This window comes from Canis lupus, chromosome 25 (assembly GCF_011100685.1).
Source record: "Canis lupus familiaris isolate Mischka breed German Shepherd chromosome 25, alternate assembly UU_Cfam_GSD_1.0, whole genome shotgun sequence".
NCBI lineage: Eukaryota > Metazoa > Chordata > Mammalia > Carnivora > Canidae > Canis > Canis lupus.
In genome coordinates this window covers 48064578-48083628 of record NC_049246.1, presented here as the reverse complement: position 1 = coordinate 48083628, position 19051 = coordinate 48064578, and the positions used below count along the sequence as shown (strand labels likewise).

Sequence of the window (19051 nt, the reverse complement as noted above, 5' to 3'; positions counted from 1 at the left end):
ATCCCCACGTGTCACTGCAACCTTGACTATATTTCCTATGCTTACTTTTCATCTCTCGGATTTACTTATAACTGGAAGTTTGTACTTCTTAATCCCCTTCAGCTATTCCACTCATTCTCTATCCCCACAGCTCTCCCTTCTGGCAACCCCTCATTTGTTCTCTGTATTTACCCCAGGTTTCTGCTCAGATGTCTTCATAATTTGCAACATTTTCAAGTAGTGGAATTGAGGACTCTTCTAACAGCCCAAATTTTGAGACAGAGAAGCCTTTACTTTACCCAAGGTCTAGTACTGGCATGGTTTCATTATTGCGCATTAAGATCCCTCATCTATCTGGATCCTATTCTAATAGATTTTTCCAAATAGCTAACCAATTTTCCCAGAGCCATTTGTTAAAAAGTCCACCTTATATTCTCAGTGATCTGAGATGCTGTCTTTATCACACTGTACATTTCTGTATGTATTCAAGTCTATTTCTCATCTCTAGTTTATTCCACAGGGCTATCTACTATTCACGCTCCAGGGTCATGAGGTTTTACATTTTAATAATAGAGGCTTTGGATTGTCTTAATGTCTGGTAGGGTTAGTGCCAGCCACCACCCCAACTCCCCAACTATAGAGGAGTCCGTTGTCAACTCCTGTTTTGGTTATATTTCATTTTAGATTTATAGATGCAGAATTATATATTCCTGTTGCCTACTGGACTGACCTCGTAGTGGGAAGAACAATGGTCCTCAAATACGCATACATCTGAATCCCGGAAACCTCTGAATATGTTGTCACATGAAAGCGAAATTGAGAGAGCAGATGGAAGGTTGCTAATCAGCCTATCTTAAAATAGGGAGATTGTCCTGGATGCCCAGGTGGGACAACGTAACACAGGGGTCTTTAAAGTGGTAGGAGAGCCCCCAAGAGGTGGCAGTGTGGAAACAGCCTGGCCCAATGCTGCTGGTTTTGAAAACGGCCGCAGGGCCAGGCGCCAAGGTGTGTGGGCAGCCTCTGGAAGCCGGACAGGGCAAGGAAACAGCTTGTCCCCTGGAGCCTCCCAGCAGGAAGGCAGCAGTCCTGCTGACACCTGACCCTGCCCCAGCGGGACCCAGCTTAGACTCCTCGACTCCGTAACTGTCAGTGTTGTCCTAAGTCATCAAGTCTATGGTAACTCAGCGCAGTGATAGGAAACCTTGTCCACGACACATGCTTCTCACCTTCAGGTCCACCGTGGCGCCGCACCTTTCTTTTGGTTAGTGTTTGCACGGATAGATCTTGTTCCACTTTTAAACTGAACACAGGAAGGCCGAAAGTAACAACGAGTCTCATAAATGGCAGTCATTTTTTTTACTTTCAATACTTAGAATGCTATTTTATTATCCTCTGGCTTTGCTTTTGCTTCTGAGGAGAAATTCCCTTACTCCTCATCCCCCGTCAGCCCCTTCATAATTTTAATATGTTTGCTTTCATTTTCAGTAGCTACCTAGGTGTCAGGGTTGGGGGGCGTGCTTGGTTTTGGTATTCATCCTGTGTGGGGGTTTCTGAGATTTTTGAACCTGTCACTTGACTTCTTTCATCTGTTTTGGAGAGTTCTTGGCCAGTACTTCAGGTACTGTTTTCCGATTTACTTTCTATTTCTTCAAATCCCACTACACACATCACAGACTGTGTCTCCAACAGCTTCCAGTAAGCTCCATTGTGTACTTTGTGTTTCCATGAGAACACATTCTGCTGCCCTGTCCTCCAGCAGTTTAACTAACTACGCTGGTTTGTTGATGGGCACCCCCACTAACCTGCCTGTTACCTGGAGCCCCACACGGCAAGACTGTGGGAAAAGCAAGCTGTTTCCCAAAGGCTTTTTTGGACTTGCCCTCTTTTTTCCCTACCCAAAGCAGCCTAAAAGTTCACCAGATGTCTTGAAGAGTAAGCAGCTGTGTGGCTTTTTTATTTATTTTTTTAAAAGATTTTATTTATATATTCATGAGAGACACAAGAGAGAGAGAGAGAGAGAGAGAGAGAGAGAGGCAGAGACACAGGCAGAGGGAGAAGCAGGCTCCATGCAGGGAGCCCGATGTGGGACTTGATCCCAGGACTCCAGGATCACGGCCTGGGCCAAAGGCAGGCACTAAACAGCTGAGTCACCCAGGGATCCCCAGCTGTGTGGTTTAGCCCTCTCAAATGGCCAATCCCCGCAAGGTGGCAGGCCTCCAGCACAGGACCCGACCCTGGCCAGCAATGAATGGCCCCCCAAATGCTGCTGCCCAGCCCTCTGGGTTCTCTGGGTGCTCAAACCTGAGCCCCTCAGGCCTCACCACTTGAGATCTTTGATGCCCTTAAGCAGATTTCTCGCCACGCAGCCATCTGTTTGTAGTTCTTGGCACAACTGGGAGTCTGCCTCAAAGTACTTCGGCCCAGGAGCAGAGATCTTCCCATGCTCACTGCCAACTCTACCACCCTTTGACTCTTCTCAGGTCATTTATTTTTTAAGGAAACTCACTTTTTTGTCCTGTTAAATCCCCCACATTCTAGATCTGGCTGACTGCTTCTTAGTGGGGCGTTTAACTTGTTCACCTAATAACTGCGTATCATGGAAATGGGCAGTTAAGTCTACAACTTTGGTTAGATTCCTATTCATTTTGGGGGAGTCTGTTCTGACAAAACTTCATGGTGGAGACTATATGCTTACCCTGCCATCCTGGCAAGCTTACATGTCTCACTGAGTGATGTTAAGAATGATGGATTCAGGGGATCCCTGGGTGGCGCAGCGGTTTAGCGCCTGCCTTTGGCCCAGGGCGCGATCCTGGAGACCCGGGATCGAATCCCACGTTGGGCTCCCGGTGCATGGAGCCTGCTTCTCCCTCTGCCTATGTCTCTGCCTCTCTCTCTCTCTGTGTGTGACTATCATAAATAAATGAAAAAAAAAAAAAAGATTAAAAAAAAAAGAATGATGGATTCAGGTGCTTTCAACTTACATGTAGACGGGCCACTTCTCTTGATCCCAGGAAACACAGAGGGGAACTGGGAAGAGAGAAACAAGGAAGGAGGAACTAGCAATCCACGCCACCGCAGACTGGTCACAATGGGCAACCATAGCTCAGGCTCTGTGGGGTCTTTTTTCAGGTACCACACATGGAACGTACCCTGGGACCGTCTTCCCAAGACATGGAAGGCCGTGTTATTGCCTAGGTCGTGCCTCCATCTGTTGAAAGGCTGGTCTGGGATCTAGTTCCCCCTTACCCAGGTTTGTGTGGGCAACCCTGTGGCATTGTCAGGTAAGTCCCAGAGCAAAAAGCATAGATACACTCGATGGGTCTAAAGCAGGGTGCTGTCAGGCTACACCTGCAGCTGGCAGTCTCAGCAGTAGCCAGGACCAAAGATGGGCTGATGTGTCTGCTGGGTTTATTTTATGCTCAGTCTTACTTTCTCAGCCCATGGTCTCAGCAGCCATTGATGCTTCTTTCCTAGATCCTTTAGGAAAAGTACTGCAAAATACGGATTTTCTAATTTTATCAGTATCTATTGGGTGGAATCTTTCTGTAAAGAACTGTCTACGATCAGTTGTTTGATCACTTTGCAAGCTCAATTTTGTTATTTTGGATATCCCTAGGGCATCAATTCATTTGTTCTTTACACTGATAAATACAGGGGAGACCGAATCAAGCATTTATCCTGAATTTCTTGTGCAAGGATGAGGTTTAGTACTGTAATTATGAACTTGGGATTAAAAATATAAACACGTATTTAGATTTTTTGTACTCAATTTATCTCATGTTTGGCCAATAGAAGTTCCTTCAGGTTGGCTTCTATGAACTTCTGAAAGAACCCTCTTAGACTCTGAAACATTCCTGAACCTGGGAGATCTTATACTGAGGTTCAACCATGTAATTATTTCCCCAGACCAGTATCTACTTTGAAAATAAGTTTTGATTCTGCTTATTTGAAAATGGGAGTTTAGAGACCACCATCTGGGCATTATTGGTTTTCACTGGTGTTGGGTTATAATTACTTTAGGCCTTTCTAGTTGGACCAGGAACTACTTATTGTTTAGAAAGAAAAAGCATTTAGGGTTTCTAAGTGAAATTTAAGACTACTTGATTTCTAAATTGCTTTATCCTAAAATATACTTTTAATAATAGTGACGTTACCAAGGTGGTTTTTTGAAATTAGCCATGAAGCCATATTCAGTGGGCTGAGGTCTGTGTCCTCAGTATGTATTCCAGTGACAATGCAAAATCAAAACTGTGATCAAGTCACCTGAAGTAATTACTGTTTCACTATGTGAAGTTCACTGACCACTTCCTTTTCCCCTTTGAAGAACCAGTTTTACCAGTTTGTGGTTTAGCCTCTGACTGTTTTTTGAAATACCAGCAAGTATGTATGGTTGCACATATATCCATATACCCTTTCTCACTAAACCCCTTCTACTTCCTCTGCTTTCACTCTGAAGATCACCTTGTTTTCATCCAGAGATCTTCTCTCTCTTACTCATGCCTCCGGGAGCTGCACAGCACAGCACTGAATGCTACCATTTATTCACCTCGTCCTCTATTAATGAACAATTCAGTTGATTCCAATCTATTTAAAATAAGGCCCATGGATACAATTTGTACTTAATACCTGGAAGTTCAATAACTGGCATCATCACTTTCTAGCTATTGATCCTCTTGCTTCTTGAATTTCCATTTCCTCAACTGTAAAACAAGGGAGTTTTAACAACATGACTTAAGACATCTGAGTTCAATAAACTGTTAATTTAAAAGGTATTTCCACAAATGTTAATAATTGAAAAATGTATTTAAAATGAACAAAAATCGGAATCATACAATCACCACTATATATGTCATTTCTACTCAAGTAGGACATTTGTATATTGAAAAAATGGCAAACTAGAATGTATCCACAGAAACACCAGGAGAGTGAAATTTCTAGAAACTATCTCAGATGAAACAGCTGATTCAATTAAATATTTATTGAACAAATGCAGAATAAATGAAGCAGGGGGGCTTTTAACCTGAAGATACAATCAACACCTCCAAATATTCAGAGGGCATCACACAAAAACTGCAAGACTTGTTCGGTATTTCTCCAAAAGGCAGAACTTGAACCAAAGGATAAAAATAAGCAACCAGTAGGCTGCAAGACAGTTGTACAAAGTGGATCACTTATCTTAATAGCTTCCTTGCCAATATAATGCGTTCCACCCTAATATTCCCTTCTTCTGAAAGGAGTATTACATCTAATATTTCTCCTGAAGGTCTTAAATAGTTGCATTTTCATGGCAAGCCCTCCACTGCCAGCAATGGATGTACTCACACCATCAGGAAAAAATCAAAGTTAACAAACTGGTTCACTGAGGAAGTGGTCTTCTGTTCCTCAGCTACACTTCAGCATTCTGTAAGAGTGATATTCAGGAGGTGAGGAGAAAGAGAGCATATTCTCTGAAGGGGGTGCATCAGAATCCCTGGCAGCTCAGAGACTGTCTCCAGGGACAGTCCTCCTCAAACCCCAAAGGAATCACTGCAACTATCAACCATCAGTGCCGATGGGGTGTGCTGTACGCTGGGGCAGGGGCAAACAGCTGTCAACCACTGACCTACATAAAGCAGGAGAGCTGTTTTATCAGTCAGTCACTAGGAAATTAAACTGCATAATACTGACAGGCTCCATCCAAATTGTCAAATATTACAAAATGAGAATTGTTTCAACAACTATTCAGCATAATGTTTAAGGACAAAATATATAATAATATACTTTATATATGTATTTTATCACATACTCAGTAAGGAATGCTGAGGTGCTTCATCCATCCAATAAATTGAAAATAAAAATTTTACATTTCTATATCTGTCAGTATACAGGATTCTGAAGGTGGATCTTGGACTCAGAATGATACATCAGTTTTCGAGAAAAGCCACATAATCGGTCAGTCTGGCTAACTGCTGCTCATTGGGGATTGGGGGCACTGGGGCAGGCTCTGCAAGTGAAACAGAAAGAGACTAAAGTTAGACCCCATGTGACAGCACCTGGGCCCTGCCACCCACACCCTTCCAGGCCTGTCATTTATCAATAAAGAAACTTTCTTATTGATTTTGGACATTCTGAAAAACAAGCAAAGTTTCAACTTTGATGAGTTTTTCTCAACGGGGAGCAAAGGCATGTCCAGCTTTGTTGAAGTTTCCAGGTTAACAAGCAACACCTCTCTTGAGAGAGCACAGCTCTTCCTGGAAGGACATATACCCACCTGACATGATATTCAGTGAATAACCAATCACCCAGTGCTTACCGTGCCATGCAGTGCTCTAGGAGGACATTAAATTGTCAGTGAACAAAACAAAACAAAAAAACCCACAAAGACCCTATCAAGGAATTTAGTTTCAACTTTTAATTTAGCACATGTCAGCCCAGGGATGCCTTCCGAGGAAGTGCTGGTGAGAAGCCCCATCACGGCTTCCCCCCATGACACCACGGAGGCTCCGTGACTGGGCCAGAAGATGCCCTGGCCTCAAGGTGAACTACAGAGGGGAGCCCACACGTTCTCTATTATAACCAAATATATCATTATAAACAGCAAATACAGAATTTCATCTCTTCATTTACAATGTGGGAGCTAAGGAAAACAGAGACACATGACAAAAAAAAAAAGAACAATGAAATGTTTTAAATGAATATATAAACATAACGTACCTGATAAGGGAATAAACCTGTTAAAGGACACATCCAGGGCCCCTGCAACTAAGGACAATGAACAGCCCAGTTTATATGAGTCACTGTGAAGAGCTTTCACACAGAACATGTCATTTGTAATGTAATGGCATTTACTACCATTTACTTCTCAAACGGTTAACAGTTATGCTCTATATGATTACGCGGGTCTTCTCATTACAGCAGTGAGACCCGCTGGGACCGGGTCTCACCACCTCTTGAAACTTCCCAGGGCAGAGCCCACTGAAATCTGAGGAATTCCTTGCTGAGGGGTCAACACTGTCTACATGATAGGAACACGGAGCAGGTGGAAGGAACTCTGGTTGAGGGAGAGGGTGTATGGATGGCATTAAGCCCAGTTCCAAAGACCCGGCATAAAAGGGCACTCCTGCCAAGGGAGGAGAGACCTCCACGCAGGAATGAGCACGGCTCACTTCAGGAGGACTGAGGGGCTGGGAATTCAGATGGAGACAACAAGCTCAGGCCAAATAATTTAAGCCTTAAAAGGCCAAAGAACTTAATTCTGTGAAAGTTAAAGCCACTGGAAATCTTGTTTCAGAGAAGAGTCTACACGGCTATAGTACAAGGAGAAAAAGAAGATATTTTTTTAAAAAGACAATGACTTAGATATGGATAAACACACTTAGAAATGGTCCCATAAGTAAGTGGACGGGAGACTAATGCTTAGTAAGAATTAAGTTGTAATATGGATTCTGAGAAACCCATATAGTTTCTTATACAAAAAAAAAAAAAAAATTGGGGGATCCCTGGGTGGCTCAGTGGTTTAGCACCGCCTTCAGCCCAGGGTGTGATCCTGGAAACCCGGTTCTTAAAAAAAAAAAAAAAAATTTTTTTTTTAGAAATCAAGGTAAAACTAGGTGATCTTTTTTAAAATCCTTTCTGCTGCGTCTATCATTCCAGGTCTATACTTAACTGAGTTACTTTCAATTTGCTAGCACAGCAGAACCTTATTACCAAATTACTCAAATTCAATGTCTAAAAGACTGAAGTAGTCTTAGAAGAGGTCCATGGTGCATATATGGATGGAGAGCTCCACCTACCTGGCTTTTTGGGCATAACCATTCTTGTGGTAGAGTCGGCTTGCCATCCTTGTTCCAATATACCTAGAGATATGTATTTAACACACAAATGAAGCAATAACCAAAAGTTACTATAATTTTCATTTACAAGATCCACAATCTGTCAATGGCACTACTTGTATGGAGGATCTGACAAGTCCAGGTTACCCTACAATGTGTATTTTTACTAGGAAAGTTGATTATATAGATAGCATTCTCAGATGGACTTACTTTTGAAACATTTCTGAAATGTGTATCAAAGTCTCGTTTTACTCTATCAGGCTGATACAATCCCTAGCAAATGACCAGTCTTCCATAGTGTGCAATACGGTATTAATCTAGTCAATATACCGGAAACAACACTTCCATCTCTAAGGAGGATGTACATGACACTGCCTCCAGTTGCTCTATCAGTAGTAACAAAGCTGATGCCAATGACAAAACCGAGTCTTGGCCAGTAGGCACCGTCCCACAGCAATCATATCAGGTCATCACCACACAACTCTATGAAGTAGGACTCAGAACCATCACTAAACTGATGTGAAAAATGAATTTTGGAGAATCCTATGACGTGTCCTGGGTCACGCAGTTAGTATGGGGTTGGGAGGAGGGTACAGGACTCGGACCCAGGCAGTCAGTTAAGAGTAGGGCTCAGGGGTATGTTATTAGTATGTAATAAACTACAGATCAATTTCAAGATGAATCAAAACAAATGTTTATAAGCAACAGTATGATTTACTCCAGGAACTTCATTAACCTGCCTTTTATGCCTCTAAAATTGTGGTAGGCTTTGGAAACTGAGGAACAAGGTGTGGACTCAACAGTGTTCTTATTTTAGTCAGAGAATCAAAAATGTCAATTATGGTAAAACAATGCTACAAGGCACATATAGCATTCGATAGCAATTTACCAAGGGGAGGAGCTAGTTTGGGCATCACTGAGAAATCCAAATGCAAAAGCATATTTGGAGACACTGGGTAAGAGTTACTGGTGAGAAATATCGAGGAAAAAGGGGCTGAAAAGGGACAGTGAGAGGAGACTCCCTTTACTAAATACAGGTAAAATGAGGATTTCTACAAGTGAGTCATGAGGTCAATTAAAATTTTCTTAAAAGAACACATTTATCAACATGTTGATTCATAGGAACAGATAATTTAAAGAAATTACAAAGTTTAAGAATTATTAACTTAATGCTACTCACCTGGCATACTTAACAAAAGCAAATAATCTGTACACCCTCTACTTTCTTGCATCTCACATTCCGTACCAATTCTAAGACCGGATGTAACCTGAGCTGCCTGGGGCTGTCTCAAGTGCCTTCTCCATAGGCCCCCTTGCCCTCTCACACCCTCCTTGTCCCCGTCTTCCAGGAACTCTGTTCCCACCACATCCCTCCCTGCTTGTCCCACTCTCAGTCAACAGGGGCTCTAGTCTCCTTCCTGGGAATCACCTTGGGAGGACACCCCACCATTTCATAGGCCCACTGTTAACTTGAGTCTTCATCAAAGTTCTTAGAAATAAAAGTAGAAAATACTCATGGATCAAGTCCTGGGAACTGTGGCAAAAAATGACTATAGAAATATCAAAGAGGTTCTGATAAAGAAAGAGCTAGAATGATCAGATGCAACGAGGGTACACCTCATAGATACAGCCCAATGCTGACTTTATAAGAATGGCAAAGTCCTCCTTTGCAAAGCTCGTGTTCTAAGACAGCATTAACTGCTTTTGGCAAAAAATGCTTTAAAAGTAAATATGAATCTGAAATCTCTTATCCACACTTGAAAACCCAGAAGGCTCTACTATGGTTTTTCCTTAATTCATTTGGTAGAGAAACTGGTTGCAAGGTGCTGTAAGATCTGTATAAAATCTCTCCTCCTACCTGTGCGGGGACTCCTACCCCATGCCTTGGCAGAGCCACTACTGGCTTGATGACCGGATGTTTCCTGCCCACACCCCCTGGGGGTGTGGCACCCCGTAGGTTTTATAATTCCTTCCAGGGAACAAACATCACCTAAATTCCAAAACCAACCTGTTTCAACAATTTACCCTTCCACCTTTGTTCAAAGTAAAAAGTAAGCCCACCATACCTTTCACAGCCTCCTCCACAGGGAGCCCAACAAAGGCCGCGAAGTCATCAGCAATTATGGAGGTGTAGGCTTGTGAGACCAGGGCAAAGGCTCTTCTTCTTGTTGCATCTGAGGTGGGAGTGGAGGGGGGCAGACAGTGAACAAAAGAGCTGGCATTTTTAACACAGGATTAAGTTACATGATTGTCCTTGTCTACATTCTCTAAAACAAGACTAGATCAACCCAAAGAGCTCTATGCTGACAGATACAGACACCTGTGCCAGGCACGGAAGAGGTGCTCAGATACTGCTGAATAAACAAATCAATCTCTTGTACTTCCTCTTGGAAAGCAAATCTCTCTTGGAGGGACAATGAAATTTACTAGGAAAAAAGTTAATATACATAAGACCCAAACTCTAAGAAAACTTCATTTAAATACATTTATGTATGTAAATTTATCTTTATATACATGTTTTTCTTTTTTAATTCCACTTTCATGGACTGAAAGGAGTGGAAATGATCTACTTCAGTAATCAGCTGTCCGTTCTGAGCAGGGTCTCTGTATAGGAGCGCACCTAGAAACTGCAGAACAAAACTTGCAGCTAGAGTGCTCTTCTGTTAACAAGAAAACCACAGGTCCCAAATGCCTCAGCAAACTGGGACTTAATACCTAACACAGTTTCAATCTAGAAATACAGTCTTATGAGGTCAGTGGGGAATTTCCTGATCACGTGGAAACCCTCAACTCCCAGAAAGGAGATTCCTTACTCTACCCTTAAGGGAGGTGACCTGGCCTGAAACATCCTTCCTTTTCTTTTGCTAATAATGTCCTTGCCCCAAGTTCCTTCCTATGCAAACCTGCCATTTAATCAAGCTCCTCACAGCTCCCCTCTACTTGCTCAATGGCATGCTGCCCAAACCAAGGATTGCTTAATAAACCCAATTAGATCTTCAAGTTTACGCAGCTGAATTTTTTTTAAGATTCATTCATTCATTCATTCATTCATTCATTCATTCATTCATTCATAAGAGACAGGGAGAGAGAGAGATGGAGAGAGAGAGGCAGAGACACAGGCAGAGGGAGAAGCAGGCTCCAAGCAGGGAGCCTGACGTGGGACTCAATCCTGGGTCTCCAGGATCACGCCCCGGGCCGAAGGCAGACGCTCAACCACTGAGTCAACAGGGCTGCCCATGCAATTGAATTTTATTAACACTTCCCAACTTTCAAGTCTTCTCTGAACCTTTGACTTAATTTGGGTTCAAATCCCAACGTCAAGTCCTGAATGACTGAGCCTAATGGGGAGGTGTGTGGGCTGCAAACAATTCCAGCAACAAAACCTCCCTAGAGATGACATGTGAGAGTTCCCTAGGCTTACATTTCCACATTAAATACTTCAGAAATGAGGCAGAGATAAGTCAATGGTAGGAACCGAGGTGCAGCTAGCCTATCTTCCTGCCCACTGCTCTTGCAGTAACACAAGGGCTCCTCCCCCTGGCTGTCAACATGCTTACAAATATTCTATTTTACTTTCCACATTGAATTGCCAATGTTTATGTACAACACAGCCCCATGATATACTGAAAATCCTCTCTCCATTCCTGGGACGTTGCCTGACAACTACACCAAGCTTCTCAGGCACCCTCTACTCCCCAATAGGCCCCCGGCTCTCAGACAAGCCTTACACCTTTTCATCTCTGGGCTCTGGGTTTATGTTGCTGTGTGGTGTCTGCTCTCTGTGACTCCCACGTCTGTTCACAAGCTCCTCCTGCAGCACTGAGGTTCACTGCCAGCTCTAAACTCCCAGCTCTGTTTACACTATTTAACAAGCTTGTTTTCACCTCCTATGGCACATAGTGCTCCACAACTCTGTGGTTTCCTCAACTTCTCTACAGAAGGAGGGCTTTTATACGTTCTCAATCAAAGAGCCTAGCCTCTCTAAGGAAATCATGTGCTGGGACGCCTGGGTGGCTTAGCGGTGAAGCACCTGCCTTCGGCCCAGGGCATGATCCTGGAGTCCAGGGATCGAGTCCTACATCAGGCTCCCTGCGGGGAGCCTGCTTCTCCCTCTGCCTGTGTCTCTGCCTCTTTCTCTAGTTAATACATAAAAATCTTAAAAAAACAAAACAAAAAAACAAAACAAAAAACAAAACCAAGGAAGTCATGAGTTGAAGACTTGCTTGTTAAAGATATCACCACCAGGACATAGCCTTTGGCCTTGTTCCCTCATACTTAAGGATCGCTGACATTCCATCACATGTCCTCACTTCTGAGCCTGATGTCCCCTCCAGCTTCCATGCCTCTAGTCAACTCTCTCCCCTGTCCTACCGATCGCTCAGCACATGGCCTCACGGTGGACTTGAAACACCTTGGCAATAACGGAGGCTTCCCTTACTGAATGAAGGTCATGGGCACTCAAACAGGGAGATCTAAGCATGCACCAACAGCTGTACCCACACAGAAAGCCTACTGAATTTTAAAAATAACTTTAGTTCAAGCACTCTGGTTAGATTTTTACAATTGAGAGGAGATGGGGAGAACAAGATGGAATGAATGGAAGAGACACGCCGATGGGAGAGGAAGAGGAGAGAAACAGAGGCAGGCCTGGCAAACAGGAGAGAAGCACATGGGGAGGCGAAGGGGGTGGGCAGATGGAGCAAAGTCACAGGCACAGAGTTCCACAGGGTTAGTCAAAGGCCACACAACTCAGGCTGCTTTTAACTACTCGGGGACATTCTAGTCACTGTGTGACCCTTAAAGACCTGGGAAATGGTCTCAGGAGAGAGTGTATCAGAACAAGTTGGAAAGTGCAGTGAACAGAGTCAGCACCTACCATCTGCAGCAATTCACCATGTGACAAAGTCCTGGGGAGACCCATGCTCACTCTGTGGTGTAAATAATACCTCCAGGTACCTATTATCTACCAGCAGTTGCGAGTGCTACAGACAGAGGGAAGATGAAGGACCGTCCCGCACTTTCAAACCCTTGTCTGCCCTTCTACTCCAGGGAGTCTGGACACCACTGCCCACGGCACCTGTAGTCTCCTGCTTGGCGGATGGGGTGTCCACAGGTCAGGTGAATGTACTTCCTCTGCGCCCTCCTTGCCTCGCGCTGGCTGATCCACACACAGCTCCTGGGGCAGCCCCTTTCCATGGCCCCCTCCCTTTGGGCCTAGAATAAGAATGGCTACTGTCTACAGTGAGCCCCTGGGGCTTTGCTGGCCTCTGCTGGTTGCCTTTGCCAACAGCTCTTTCACTAGCCTCTGTTCAGTTAAGCCATTTTCAATTTTCTGGTAGGACTGTGACTAACTCAGAACAGAAAGGAAGAGATCTGAGAATGAGACTGTTCTTAGAACAATCTAGAAAACACAAAGTTTGTAACACATTAAAAAGCAAAATATTAAATTTAGCAGTGATTCAAATATGCTATGAGACTTCCTTCAGCAGGCTGCATTTTATGGAGGAAGACAGTACCGTTCATGGGTCTGGGGATTTGTAAAATTCTCAGGATATGTTCACAAATACTGCAGGTGAACAGATGAATGCTTATACATATTAATGAAGCAAGCACATGTAAGTGCTTACACGTATTAATTTCTAACAACACAAGAAAAATACTATTTATGATACCACTTTACATTGAGAAAAATGAGGTACAGAAGGATCACTCAGATGGCAGCATCAGGATATGAACCCCAGAAGCACGCTCCAGAGGCCAAACTCCCCCATGTTGTGCTACACGGCGTTCCAGAGGCCCACTGGACAGCCTCCAAAGGAGTGTTTAATCTAATGGAGCTAGAGGCAGAGGCGGCCCTGGGAGGAAACACCGCTATACCCGATGAAGGCACACAGTGAACACTTGATGGATGAGTCACAAGATCTGAGTCCTAGTCCTGCCAATGAACCTGCTGTATGCTGCTGGGAAAGGGCACGCGGGCTGCACCTTCACACTACAGTCCTAAGACGGAACCAGATGCTACAAAATCCACCACCACACTCATTCCTCCTCGGACTTCTGTCAAGAGGCTAAGGCGGTTTCCTGTGGGAATATCCCAAACTGCCCTTACCTTATGCCACCCTCCTCCCTTTCCACCCACCGGCTTCCCACCCAGCAGGCCCTGCACTCTTGCTCACTTCCTTCATCATTCTTTTAAACTAAGTGTCTCCTGTTTTGTCGCTTACATTGTTCTGTTTTATGCTGATACAGCTTTACCACCCCAAGAGAAATTAGATACATCTCAGAAGCAACCTTCACCTTCTGCTCCCCTGAAAAGATGATATCCCTTGCCAGAATGATGAACAGTTATTCAAAAATTCCTTCCTCCAGAGCAGGAAGGCAGACAGGGCAGGGATTACCACAGCAACAAGGTAACATTAGGAAATAAGGATTGAAAACATAAAAGAGGTCACTGTATGAATTTATAAAAGAGTGAACCAGCAAACGTCAGGGGCAGAAGAACAGAAAGAGAGGCTGGGTCCAGTTTCATTGTCAGATCAGTGCCATGTCAGAGGCTTGTAATCTTTCAGAGCAATTGAAAAATATCTGAGCATCTGTGTACTGAACTGACTAGGTACAAATCCAGAAGCTGGAGACACCCCTATCAAAGACTGAAGTCAACAGACTCCAAAGCACAGTCTCTATTTTTAAATACGTGGGGTTTAAAATCTTAACCACCACATACCTTGAGCTTGTTAGAGTATTACAAGATTTCATTTTAGTAGCAAAAAATCCTTTTACTGACAAGAGGAATCTCAATCTAGAATTAAGTTAAGAGACAGTGAAGCCCTTAGCTGCTGATAAAATGTCAAGCAGGATGAAATGAAGAAGAACGATTATAGCAAATCCTTACAAAAGAATTTTGAAAGCTGCTGTATTCACCTAGCAGGAAATATATGTATTTTTAAAACACACTGCTAACTTACTTCAACATCACAGCACTTAGAGAACAGGTCTAATCTAATTCTTAACCACGAAGAAACACTACCTCTAAGTGCTTCCATGATTGGCTGGACCGTCTCAGACCACTGGTGTGCGTTGATGGTCGTATAGATCCCAGGGAAATCTCTCTGCCAGATTCTCTGTCCTACTGACCAAATTCCCCCAAGTTCAGAATTTGCCTGCAATAAATATTACTGTCTTTGAGTATATTCACTTTGGAGTTTTACCAACAACTGTATCTTAAAACATAACTCAACATTTCTTTTAAGGGGTATAATTGCTTCTTCAGCCCAATCACTATCAAAAAGGTTTTTAAGTGCTGTGGACAGTAATGCAAAATTTATTTGTATGGTTTATATAAATTCTAAGAGAAAATTAGAGCATAAAACACTTGTCCAAAAATATTTCAGAACTAAGTCTGGGAATTAACTTTCTTGAACAATTCTTCAAAATGTACTTGTATTTCATATATACATAAATGCTATAAATATCATATAGATATTCAAAGATACACCCATGTAAAATACATATGCATGTTTTTTTGTCAAAAGTAATAGCAAAATGACAAATAGTAAAGACTATCAATGTCATACACTGTAGCCTCTCCCAGGACCGAATTCCCACGAACGTCACTGAAACTATGAGTGTAATTTACAGTTCTTTATTTTAAGTCAATGAAGCTGGAGGAATAAGCCAATCTTATATAATAGAATGGAGAAGACAGACAGTAAAAATGCTAAATGAATTGCTGCTAAATACCAATAATGAACAGAAGAATTCAAGTGAATTCTTGATAATATTCTGTGAATATTCTGTGTTTAAAAAATTCACTTTGTACTTATTCTAGAAACAATGAATCCCATAAAATTAAAAATGTATTTCATTCCATTTTGGAAGAAAATTTTAAGAGGTTATTTCATCTAATCTCCCATCCAAACTAAGAAATCAAAAATCCTAATTACCAAAAATAATCTTAATGCTGTGAAAATCATTCTTAGGATATACTTGTAAATAACACCAATTTCAAAGTAAATACCATTACTGCACAAATCAGTTAAAAAAGCAAAACAAAACCCAAACCAAACCTTTATGTAAAATATCTGTTGTTTGCCAGGCAAAGTGGCACTTAACATGAAGTGTCTTAACGTGATCAAAAGAAGCTGAAGACAGATTTCTAGAACTATCCAAGGGAAATTAAATTTCTGATTAGAGGAAACGTGCAGATCTGTCCCTAAACTTTAATACCAGTTTAATAACTATTTCTGTGAACCATAGTAAAGAAAACAGAAACTTTAAAAAGTTTACAATGTTGCCATTTAAATGAAAGCAGTTACTACATTCAAGTAGTAGGAAATATTGAAGAATACTTACAGACTTTATAGCAGGTGGTATCCTCTTCCAAAGATATCTTGCATTATTCCTAATTTACATCCCCCCCCCCAAAAAAAAACAATAAGCAATTAAAAAAAATCACTTCGGTAAATGTTTAAAATTTTAGATCTTACTGCAAACACACAAAAGTATAGTTTAAAATACTCTGTATCTTATGGAGTCAAATTTAGTTTTATATGAATTTGTCCAGGGGAAGAGTAGCTTTTCAGATAAAAAGTAATAAAATACTTTTACAAAGTAATATTTTGCCATCTTTATAGTGCATTTTTAATTTATGATCTAGACCTTAAATTAAGGTAATGGTATGCTAAAAACACAAACACTGAAGTAGGTCATTTCTTCATAGATAAAAATAGGCAAATCTCTATACTTTCAAGGCTCTGGAGTTCCCTGACAACGTATGTGATACACATGCTTTCCTCCTTATCATGAACCCTCCTCTGACCAACAAGTGCAGAGCCACCAAAACTTCAAGAGTTTGAAAGCTTGAACTACAACAAACATATGTCAGGATCATGAAAATGAAATCGACAGCTCATGGGTATACGTCTAACAGAAATCAGAGGCTACTTTTTAAAAGATATGAAACAAAGAGCTTGAATAGAATTTAAAACAACACTTAACAGTAATTACTGACGACTTGCAGCACCAGAGGGACTCCTGTGCGCTTATGCTTCCTGACTTTTCTTCAACGAGCACAAATTAGGAATAACTAAAAACAACACCTTTCAAAGGATCTCATACATGTCATTAAACAAATTCCTCTCGACCTTCTCTATCTTCCCTTTCAGTTTCTCTGGATTGACTGATTACATATGAAATTAACAGGAGCCCATGGAGGTTTTATAAAAACAAGAAAGGTCCAGCAGCCCGGGTGGCTCAGCGGTTTAGTGCCACATTCAGCCCAGGGACTGATCCTGGAGACCTGGGATTGAGCTGCACGTTGGGCTCCCCGCATGGAGCCTGCTTCTCCCTCTGCCTGTGTCTCTGCCTCTCATTAATAAATAAAATCTCGGGATCCCTGGGTGGTGCAGCGGTTTAGCGCCGCCTGCAGCCCAGGGTGTGATCCTGGAGTCCCGGGATTGCATCCTGCATCAGGCTCCTGGCATGGAGCCTGCTTCTCCCTCTGCCTGTGTCTCTGCCTCTCCCTCTCTCTCTGTCACTGTGTGCCTATCATAAATAAATAAAAAATTAAAAAAAAAGAAACATCATAATAAATAAATAAAATCTCAAAAAAAAAAAAAGCAAAACCAAAAAAGGTCAACAGAATTAAAGGACTTTATTGACACTGCTGTTTCTCACAACAAATTAGAATGTGCTTTTAGAGAATATACATAAAACAAGTGTATTTTAAAACGACTGGGCCTAGGCACTATCCGGTAACACATGAAACAGGTGCATTAAGTATTATGATAAAAGGCACAGAGCTCCTTGCGCCTTAGGGTTTCGCTGATGTCTTCCCAACGCGAAGCGTAATTTCTGTACAATCCTCAGGAAGCCACTGCTCTCGGCTTTGGGTAGAAAAGTACTTACATGTCATTGTGGAGCAGATATAAAGCTAAGAGCTGACCGTACACGGGGGGAGTGGCAATTCCTCCAGGAGCCTGTAAGGCCAAAAAAAAAAAAAAAAAAAAGAAAAAAGAAAAATACCTTATTTACGCTTACACTTAAAAAAAAAAAAAAAAGGATTTTATTAACACCAACGTAAAAGATAAACCCTATAGTACTTAGAACTGCAGATGTAGAAAGTGCTCCGAGAAGAGACAAAACACTAAAAATCGCACTGTTGAGTTCAGATCTGCCGTCGCCTGTGATTTCTAGGTCCCTCCAAACTTCTGTGTCTCCGTAAGGACAAGAATATGTAAACTGAGGACGCCTGGGGGGGGGGGGGGGCTCAGCGGCTGAGCATCTGCCTTCCGCTCAGGGCGTGACCCCAGGGTCCTGGGTTCGAGTCCTGCCCCGGGCTCCCTGCATGGAGCCCGCTTCTCCCTCTGCCTGTGTCTCTGCCTCTCTCTCTCCCTCTTTCTCTCATGAATAAATAAACAAAACCTTAAATAAAATCTTAAATAGCTGCAAACAAGGAAAGGGAGCCCCCGGGGCGCACCCCCGCGTCCCCGGCGCCCCGCCGGCCCCGTTACCCTGGAGACCGGCACCGCCCCGGGGGCCCCCTGCCAGCGCGCCGCCAGCCGCCACCTCGAGCTCCTGGTTCTCGCACTGATCCAGCAGCTTCTTGAAACTGAAGGCGCCTTCCGCCATCACCGCCACTGGCATCTTCCCGGCCGGTCCCGCCGCCGCACCCTCGCCAGAGCCGACCCACGACTGTCCCTCGGGCCGTCGCGCCCGCGATGACGTAGGCGGCCGCCGCCGCCGCCGCCGCCGCCGAGCGCCCAGGCGCAGCTGCGCCGTCGCTTCCGGCGCGTCGTCGCCGCCGCGCTGGCCGGCGCTCTCGGTGCTCTGGAGGACCCGCGCGGCCTCGCGGGAAGCGGCTTCCCGAGCGCGCGGCCGGAGGCGGGAGGGGCGGGGTGTGCGCGGCGCGGCCTGACACGCATGCGCACTGCGAGGAGCGGCCCCGGCCTGGTGCCTCGACCGCGGGAGGTCGCGGGAGGCTGGGGTCGCCCACACGCGCCCCGCCTGCACCCCCAGGCTCCTGAGCTCTGAAACGGGTCCGGTGCGGGCTTGCACCGTGCAGCCCGCCAGGCTGGGCCGCTCCCCGGGGCTGGGGACCCTGGCCTGCTGCGGAGGCGCCTGGGGGGCGGGGTGGGGGGGGGTCCTCGCCGGCGGATGCTCTGCGGCGCTGTCTGCAGTGACTTGCTGTTGGGTTGCCCTTCGGGTCACCGCGGGCCCGGAGGCTTCTGTTCGCGTCCTGCTGCAGGCCCGGCTGCACAGTC

The 19051-nt window shown here is 43.9% G+C and overlaps 1 protein-coding gene across 1 annotated transcript; it reads right to left on the bottom strand.

Annotated features, from left to right (window-relative positions):
* Positions 1 to 4910: 4910 nt before the first annotated feature.
* On the bottom strand, positions 4911 to 18523 carry COPS8 (COP9 signalosome subunit 8). Its single transcript, XM_038574290.1, has 8 exons — positions 18357 to 18523; positions 17697 to 17767; positions 16143 to 16191; positions 14818 to 14950; positions 9857 to 9964; positions 7752 to 7814; positions 6673 to 6720; positions 4911 to 5962 (listed from the first exon to the last, which is right to left on the bottom strand). Exons 1-8 carry the CDS (start codon positions 18432 to 18434, stop codon positions 5883 to 5885), a joined length of 630 nt encoding a protein of 209 aa, XP_038430218.1. The 5' UTR covers positions 18435 to 18523; the 3' UTR covers positions 4911 to 5882.
* Positions 18524 to 19051: the final 528 nt, after the last annotated feature.

Excerpts from the sequence above, each read along its gene's own strand:
- COPS8 (XM_038574290.1), bottom strand. The coding sequence starts at position 18,434 with ATGCCAGTGGCGGTGATGGCGGAAGGCGCCTTCAGTTTCAAGAAGCTG. Across the intron at positions 9,965-14,817 it reads AATCATGGAAGCACTTAGAG|ATGCAACAAGAAGAAGAGCC; the intron begins GTAGTGTTTCTT and ends CTCCCACCTCAG. Across the intron at positions 5,963-6,672 it reads CAGGTTTATTCCCTTATCAG|AGCCTGCCCCAGTGCCCCCA; the intron begins GTACGTTATGTT and ends TTTCACTTGCAG.